Source organism: Olea europaea, unplaced genomic scaffold, assembly GCF_002742605.1.
Source record: "Olea europaea var. sylvestris unplaced genomic scaffold, O_europaea_v1 scaffold980, whole genome shotgun sequence".
NCBI classification, from domain to species: domain Eukaryota; kingdom Viridiplantae; phylum Streptophyta; class Magnoliopsida; order Lamiales; family Oleaceae; genus Olea; species Olea europaea.
In genome coordinates, this window is record NW_019268308.1 from 562,322 (window position 1) to 571,391 (window position 9,070).

General features: G+C 34.7%; 2 protein-coding genes across 2 annotated transcripts; both read left to right on the plus strand.

Annotated features, from left to right (window-relative positions):
- The first annotated feature begins 4,333 nt into the window (after positions 1-4,333).
- LOC111392801 lies at positions 4,334-5,764 on the plus strand. The gene is made up of 2 exons (XM_023018194.1): positions 4,334-4,426; positions 4,712-5,764. The coding sequence occupies exons 1-2, from the start codon at positions 4,334-4,336 to the stop codon at positions 5,762-5,764; spliced, it is 1,146 nt and encodes a 381-aa protein (XP_022873962.1).
- A 1,607-nt stretch (positions 5,765-7,371) lies between these two features.
- LOC111392802 lies at positions 7,372-8,437 on the plus strand. Its single transcript, XM_023018195.1, has 2 exons — positions 7,372-7,538; positions 7,927-8,437. The coding sequence occupies exons 1-2, from the start codon at positions 7,372-7,374 to the stop codon at positions 8,435-8,437; spliced, it is 678 nt and encodes a 225-aa protein (XP_022873963.1).
- Positions 8,438-9,070: the final 633 nt, after the last annotated feature.

A 9,070-nucleotide genomic window follows, 5' to 3' on the forward strand; every position in this document is an offset into this window, starting at 1 on the left:
TTTTTTAAAAGATTATTAACCACTGATGAAATTAACCCTTGAATATTAGAATTGCATCAAAATTAAACTCCAATTAGTAAAATGCTAAGGTGTCCTACTTATCTCCTCAAATTGAGAGAGAAAGAAGGCCTCTTTGATGCAGATTTTTTAGAATAAATTTTGTGATTTTTCTTTTTCTTATTATTTTTTTAAAGAACATGTGACTAAAAAGTATGAAAAAATTGTAAGTCTACTAACAAAACTATTATTGGGGTAAGTGATTGAAAGTGTGTTGTGGAAAATACTTATCTCCTCAAATTGAGAGAGAAAGAAGGCCTCTTTGATGCAGATTTTTTAGAATAAATTTTGTGATTTTTCTTTTTCTTATTATTTTTTTAAAGAACATGTGACTAAAAAGTATGAAAAAATTGTAAGTCTACTAATAAACTATTATTGGGGTAAGTGATTGAAAATGTGTTGTGGAAAATTGAATTTTAAAAATCTATACCAAATGAGAGCACAATTCTTATAACTTGTGGGTCTTGAAAATGTTTAGATAATAAATGGATAGTACGTTATGAGTCGTACATAATGTAAATAAAAAAAAATATTTGATCAGCTCAAAGTAGAATTTAAGCCTATGTTTAACCTCTATTTTTTTCAAAAACTTATTTTCAACCACACATTCACCCATAAAATAATTTTACACGTAATCCAAAAATTTTCTTATTTTTTAACTACACATTCTTGAAAAAATCACTATTCTAAAAATATTTTTCTCAAAAAATAGGGCTCAAACAGGAGGGTTAAACTTGTAAGTGCAATTGAAAGTCGTGTAAGAATAGGCAACTCATAAATCAAGTACCAATTACGAATAACAAATCAATAAAATATTAAGAATTTAAACACAATTGAGAACACTCGATTTTTCATTTCATTAAATCCCATTTTTTGAAAGACTCGAATGGTCTTATTTATGCAGTGCTATAGTAGAAATCCTCTTTCATATCTTACTTTACTAAAACAATAACAAATAACATTTCATGACATTAGAGCTCACGAAAATAACAAAAATTAATTATATTATATGAAATGTGTGGTTAAAAAATTGTAGGTATATTAAAATATTTTATTACGATTAATTGTTGACTTTGATTTAAATTTTAATCCAAATTTATAGCTGAACAAAACAAGGGCTAAATAATTTTCACGAAGAAGTCAAAACGAGAATTTGGATAACCCATTAATCGTTGCCTAGGGATGCCATTGTGAGGTTGCTAAGAGCATCTCAAATATTCATGTGGATTGTGAGAAAAAGTACTACAACAAATACTCATTTTTCGGAAGAAAAAAATAATAATAATCTTCTTCAATACAACTCGAGTGGGACTCTATCTAACTAATGTGGCAAGAGAAAAATAGATGTTTTGAAGAGGACTATCTAGATGTAAATGCTTATTAAACAGGATAAGTCATCAAAATTTAGAACTTCTTTCTGTTTTTGTCTCCTATTTGTTATTTTTCTCCATATTGTTTATTATTTTTGCTCTCCTATTAAATATTTATTAGATGAAATTTGAATTATAGATGAAATCTATTGAAGATTTGATAAGTGCAGATTTTTGCACTATTCCGGGTCATTAAACTTAGATGTTTGTGAGTTTTATTAGCGATTTATTACTTAATTTAGTTATTTTTATTGTGTAGGTGAAAAGCCGACTTTGAACGATGATTAGAAGATATTTATGTGAGAAAAGACGAAAAAAATAAAGGAAGCATGAAAACGTTGAAGAGGACATTTCTGGAAAAAAAAAATTCAGCGCGCTAGCAGAAAACAGAAACTGTGGCGCCTAGGCGCCACTGTTACGGCGCCCACCCGAGCCGTTTTTAATTGTTTTCAAAATTTCAGAGACTAATGCTGCAATTTCCTTTAAGTTTTAGTTTAAAACATTCAACCAAACACAAGACTTAGGGATTTATTCTTGGAACTTGAGGGGAGCAGCCAGTTCTTCTCCTTTCTTTTTCATTTTTCATTTCACCTATATTTTCTTGGACATTTTGGGGAAGATTGGAACATGGAGATTGTGCATTAGCTTAGAGAAAATGATCCATTGATATTGAAGGATTTTCTACCATTTCTTTCTTTATCGATAAGTTTTTTTTTTTTTACCTTTTACATCAATGTTTTGTAAGAAATTGTCAGTTATTTGTGAATATTTCATGGGTAACTAATTATATTTGTGATTGAGGATTATTTCAAACCCAAGTTATGATTTTCAACTAATCAGTGCTTTATAGTTCTCTTGATTAATGTGTTTATTCCATTGTGTTAAATGTTTATTTTGCTCTTCTTAATTGTTTAGGTGTACAACTAAATGATTAAATTATTTCGATGAATGCTATTTTGGGATTAGTAGTACGTAATAGCTATTGATTATAAAGTCTAGTAACAATTACATTTCGATAGATTATGAAGAATTTTCAATTGAATGTATGTGAATTAACACTTAAGTTAGTAAACCGAGCATGCGAGTTTACCCTTAATTCAATTCATCTATTTTGTCGTAATGTGTTCATTAAATAAAATCTAGAGAACTTGTTCTAGGTTGTTTAATGAATAGGATTGAGTAAAGAGCTTGTTTTATTCGACTAATATGTAAAAAGAGATTGAGGTAATTGAATTTGTAATTATTCTCGAATTGTTGTTAATCTTGAGAACGAAATCTATTGTGGTAATTGATATGAAAATCATTCTCGTTGTGACGAAATATCCCCCAATCACATTTTCTCACATTCAATCAAGAACCAATTTGTTTATTTCAAATTTTAAGTCTTTTATAGTTTAAATTTATCGCTTTCCTTAGTTTAACAAACTCCCCATTTAATCTATTTTGTATATTATTATTAATTTTACTTTTTAGTGCGCAATCGACATAATTGAATCAATCCTTTGCAGGAAATGACCCTTACTTGCCATAATACTATTTAAGACAACGCATTTAAGTTAAGTAAGGAAAAGTAATCGAAACATGATATGCTATGTATCAATTTTGGCACCATTGCTGAGGATTGTTCTATCAATTTGTCAATTGCAATATTTTTCTCTTTGTTGTTTTTCTATTTATTTTTGTTATTTTCTTCGTTATTTAGGTTGTGAATGAGCAAAAAGCCTATAACACATTACAACCTAAGATCAAAAAAAGAGGCTGACACATCGGAAAGTGGAGAAGATATTTCTCCAACTAGACATCTAAGGCAATTGAGCATTGAATCCTCAAGTGACTCCAAACACATAGAGCCGAAATGGTGGATGCAAATCGGACCTTAAAGGAACTTGCAACTCCAACTTTTGTTCAACAACCTCTGTGCATTCAATATCCTCAAGTGGAGGTGGGATTTGAACTAAAGTCAGGGATGATTCATCTACTTCCCACATTTCATGGATTCGTCGGAGAGGATCCAAATAAGCATTTGAAGGAGTTTCATGTGGTTTGCTGAAGCATGAAACCTGCAGGTATATCGGAAGAGCAAGTGAAATTGCGGGCATTCCCTTTTTCTCTTGCAGACACTGCTAAGGAATGGCTCTACTATTTGCCAGCCGGTCTTATTATCACGTGGAATGAAATGCAAAAGCTTTTCTTAGAGAGATATTTCCCAGCTTCAAAGGCTACAAACATCATGAAAGAAATCTGTAGCATTCGACAATCTCAAGGGAAAAATCTCTGAGTATTGGGAGAGATTCAAAAGGCTATGTTCTAGTTGCCCAAACTACCAAATCAGAGAGCAATTACTTTTACAATACTTCTATGAAGGATTACTCCCGATGGAGAAAAATATGATTAATGCAGCTAGTGGAGGAGCTTTAATGGATAAAACACCAACAGCTGTTAGGGATTTGATAGCCAACATGGCCGCAAACTCACAACGATTTGGTAGTAGAGAAACGGCACCGGTTAAACAAGCAAGTGAGGTAGGAGCAACCTCTCAAATTGAACGACAATTAGCCAGTCTTACATCGCGTGTGCAACACATGGCACTTGGGACAATACAACAAGCAAAAGTGTGCGGAATTTGTTTTATTGTGGGACATCCTACTGAGGTATGCTCGACACTACAAGAAGGAGCCTCAGAGCAAGCGAATGCCATTGGGGGATTTCCAATGCAACAGAGATAGAGATATGATCCATATGTTAGCACATATAATCCTGGATTTAGAGATCATCCTAATCTCAGTTATAGAGGTAATCATTTCATAACTCTACAATCATAGTTTAATCATCCCTTGGGGTTCAATCAATAAAGTCAACCACAACACCCTCAACCTCGTCAACAAACTCCACCTCAAAGTTCAAAGATGTCTCTTGAGGATATGGTTAAGTCCTTGACTTCTAGTACAATACAATTTCAACAAGAGACAAAGACCTCAATTAAGAATTTAGAGACACAAGTGAGCCAATTGGCCAACACTGTGGGTAAATTGGAGGCTTAAGAATCGGGAAAACTTCCTTCTCAAGCAATCAACCCGAGAGAAAATGCTAATGCCATGACACTAAGAAGTGGAAAAATTTTGGAAGAGGCACCAAGGAAAATGAAAGATCCAGTTGAGGAGTCAATGTAAGAGAAGAACTTAGCATTTGAAAAAGATAAAGTTACGAATCCAACTACAGGATCTAAGGTAGAATCTAAAAGTTCTATTACGACTTATGTTCCCTCCCCCTCCATTTCCTAGCAGGTTTGCAAAGTCCAAAAGGAAATTTTGGAAACTTTTCGCAAGATTCAAGTGAACATAGCACTTTTGGATGCAATTTATCAAGTGCCTCGTTATGCAAAGTTCCTCAAGGATTTGTGCACTAACAAGCATAGATTGAAAGGTAATGAAGTGGAAAGTGTAGGGAAAAATGTCTCAACAGTCTTGCAAAAGAAACTTTCACCAAAATGTAAAGACCCTGGAAGTTTTAGCATCCCTTGCATAATTGGTAACACTAGATTTGAAAAGGCCATGCTAGATTTAAGAGCATCTATTAATCTCATGCTATATTCTATTTATGCTTCCTTAAATCTAGGATCACTTAAAGAAACCGATATTATTATTCAAGTTGCTGATAGATCTAATGCATTTCCAAAGGGTGTGTTGGATGATGTTTTGGTGCAGGTAAATCAATTGATTTTTCTGGCAGATTTCTACGTTCTTGATATGCAAGATAAACCAATATCTTTGTCGCCACCGTTGCTCTTGGGAAGACCATTTATGATAGCTGCGTGTACGAAGATAGATGTGCATGATAGTACATTAACAATGGAGTTTGATGGTGAGATTATTCGCTTCAACATCTTTGAAGCAATGAGGTATCCTAGTGATGATCACGCTTGTTTTTCAATTGATATAATAGATTCATTAGTACACAAAGTTTTTGAATTATCAAACAAATATGCATTGAATACCACTTTGATTAAAAGCATTGATGTTAGCAATCTCATCGGGTTGAGCAAGAATTTACAAGTGTTCAAGGATTTTATTGAAACAGTGGCATCACTTGAGTCACTACCAAGTATTCCACCAAGGTATGATCTCTCCTGTATTACTCTTCCGATATCTAAAGAGAAACTTTTACTTTCAGTGATGCAGGCCCCCACTTTGAAACTCAAACCTCTTCCTGATCATTTGAAGTATGTATATTTGGGAGAGGAGGAAACACTACCGGTGATCATTGCAAAGAATCTCACAACACTTCAAGAAGATAGGCTTATCCGTGTGCTCAAGGAACATAAAATAGCTATTGGTTGACAATAGTCGATATCAAGGGGATAAGCCCTTCTATGTGTATGCACCAGATATTACTCGAAGATGGAGCAAAGCCATCAAGAGAAGCACAACATCGCTTGAATCCTCCTATGATGGAGGTGGTGAAGAAAGAAATTTTGAAATTGCTAGACATTGGTGTCATCTTTCCCATGTCCGATAGCAAGTGGGTAAGCCCGGTTCAAGTTGTTCCAAAAAAGTCCAGAATCACAGTGGTAACGAATGAAGAGAATGAGCTTGTACCAACTCGGGTCCAAACAGGTTGGAGGGTTTGTATTGATTACAGAAAACTTAATTGTGCAACCCGAAAAGATCACTTTCCTTTACCCTTTATTGATCAAATTTTGGAAAGGTTAGCAAGTCATTATCAGTATTGTTTTCTTGATGGTTATTCAGGTTATAACCAAATTGTAATTGCTCCGGAAGACCAAGAGAAAACAATATTCACTTGTCTGTTTGGTACCTTTGCTTATCGGTGCATGCCCTTCGGCCTTTGCAATGCTCCCACAACCTTTCAACAATGCCTGATAATTGTATTCTCTGATTATATTAAAAGCATCATTGAAGTCTTTATGGATGATTTTAGTGTTTATGGTAATACCTTTGATAGCTGCTTGGAAACACTTGTGCTTAAGAGATATATGGATGCTAACCTAGTACTTAATTGGGAAAATGTCATTTTATGGTTGATCAAAGCATAGTGTTAGGCCATGTCATTTCGTCCAAGGGGATAGAAGTTGATAAATTTAAAATTGATTTAATTCGCTCTTTACTTCCTCCAAAAAGTGTAAGGGAGATTCGTTCTTTGCTTGGACATGCAGGATTTTATCGAAGGTTTATTAAGAAATTTTCCAAATGTGCAAGACCATTATGCAGGCTATTGCAAAAGAAGGTGCCATTTCATTTTGATGCAAATTGTAAAAAGGCATTCGAGAGCTTGAAGGAACTTTTGAAATCGGTACCCATCATTCAACCACCGGATTGGAACAAGCCATTTGAGTTGATGTGTAATGCAAGTGACTTTACATTGGGAGCCATTTTTGGACAACGAGTTGAAAAGACACCTCAAGTTATATCTTATGCAACAAGAACTTTGAATGATGCCCAACTCAATTACTCAACTACTGAAAAAGAGCTTTTAGCAGTTATTTTTTCCTTAGAGAAATTTCGTTCATATCTTATTGACACTAAAGTAACTGTCTTTTTTGATCATGCAACTCTTAGGTAATTTCTTGCCAAGAAAAAGGCAAAATCAAGGCTCATTAGATAGATACTCCTCTTACAAGAGTTCGACCTTGAGATTAAATACAAAAAGGGGAGTGAAAATTCTGTGGCCAATCACCTCAATTACCTTATCCATGAGAGAGAAACTCTCCCATTGCAAGAAAGCTTCCCCGATGAACAATTGCTTCTCGTCATAGACACATCTCCTTGGTTTGTGGATGTAGTGAACTATTTAGTCACTAAGAAAATTCCAAGTGACTTGACCATCGCTCAAAGGCAAAAACTCAAGGCGATAGCCAAGTATTTTGTGTAGGAAGAGCAGTACTTGTGGAAACACTGTCCGTATCAATTGACAAGAATGTGCGTGCATGAAAATGAATTTCATTCAATACTTACCTTCTGTCACTCCTATGCATGTGGTGGACATTTTGGAGCAAAGAGGACTGCTCTCAAGGTGCTTGAAAGTGGATTCTATTAGCCTACCCTATTCAAAGATGCATACCTCTTTTGCAAATCTTGTGATCGATGTCAAAGAGTAGGTATGTTGGGAGCCCGAAATCAAATGCCACAAACACCCATACTTTTTGTTGAAATTTTTTATGTTTGGAGCATTGATTTCATGGGACCTTTCCCTTCATCTTATGGTAACCTTTACATCAGTCTTGCCGTTGATTATGTGTCAAAATGGGTGCAAGGGTTGGAACACCAATAGCTATTATTAGCGATGGAGGACTACATTTTCGTAACCGCTCCTTTTGGACCCTATTGAAAAGATACAACATCACCCATAAAGTGGCTACACCTTACCATCCACAAACTAGTGGGCAAGTCGAAGTGTCTAATCGAGAGGTTAAATCCATCCTCGAAAAACTATGAATCCCAATAGAAAGGATTGGAGTCTCCACCTCAATGATGCACTCTAGGCTTATAGGATGGCATACAACACAGATTGGCATGTCCCCTTATCAGTTAGATTATGGCAAGCCTTGTCGTTTCCCAGTTGAACTCAAACACAAGGTATTTTGGGCAGTCAAGCAATGCAACATAGACCTAGGTGTAGCGGTTGATCAAAGAAAGCTTCAACTCAATGAACTTGAGGAAATTCGAAATAACGCCTATGAAACTTCAAGAATTTACAAGGAAAAAACTAAGGCATACCATGATAAAATGATTTCAAGAAAGGCTTTTGTTTTTGGACAAAAAGTTCTTCTTTTCCACCCGCGCCTCAAGTTATTTTCAAGTAAATTACGTTCTCGATGGATTGACCCTTTTGTTGTTACTAATGTCTTTCCTCATGGTGTAGTGGAAATCAACAGCCTTAAGACTGAGAAAGAGTTTAAGGTAAATGGGCATCGATTAAAGCCATATTTTGAACCCTTCGTATCACGAAACATGGAGGAAATGCGATTGGAGGATCCAATCGAAGAAGCATGAGAGATGACACTTTTTTTTGTGAATTTTTGTCACCAATGGTCCCCAAAACATCATCATAGCCATCACCGTCATCACCACTAGGATAGTATTTGAACCTCTTGCGCTTTCTATTTCTTTTTGCTTTTACATTGAGGACACTGTGCAATTTAAGTTTGAGGGTGAGATAATGTGTGCTAGATTTTTTGTGGTAATTTTGTGGTTTGTGCTAAATTTGTTCTCGCTAAAACTCAAATTTTGGATTAAAAACTTGCTTTTATGCTTGTTTGTGTTGTTTGATAGTTTTGCCAATTGCCTTTTGAATGTTGCATTGCATTGATTTATAAATTGGGAACATGAATGCTAAATGTTGTTTATTTTCATCCATTTATTCCATGATTGACTCTTTATTAAGCACTTGGGTCATGAGATTCATCACACGCACTTGTTGGTTGCACTTGTAGGTTGTTAACGAACTTAAATGACCATGCTATTAGAAACTCTTCAATTACTCTACCAATGAAAGGATAAGTTTGGGAGGTGGTTGAACTGGTGAAAGAAATTATTTAGAATTGTATTAATTCCTGACTCAGTGATTGATTTTGTGGAATGTTCTTAGACTTCAAATAAAAGTTAAATATTATTTTCCATCTATTG

Excerpts from the sequence above, each read along its gene's own strand:
- LOC111392802 (XM_023018195.1), top strand. The coding sequence starts at position 7,372 with ATGAAAATGAATTTCATTCAATACTTACCTTCTGTCACTCCTATGCAT. Across the intron at positions 7,539-7,926 it reads CTTGTGATCGATGTCAAAGA|GCTTATAGGATGGCATACAA; the intron begins GTAGGTATGTTG and ends GATGCACTCTAG.
- LOC111392801 (XM_023018194.1), top strand. The coding sequence starts at position 4,334 with ATGTCTCTTGAGGATATGGTTAAGTCCTTGACTTCTAGTACAATACAA. Across the intron at positions 4,427-4,711 it reads TTAAGAATTTAGAGACACAA|GTTTGCAAAGTCCAAAAGGA; the intron begins GTGAGCCAATTG and ends ATTTCCTAGCAG.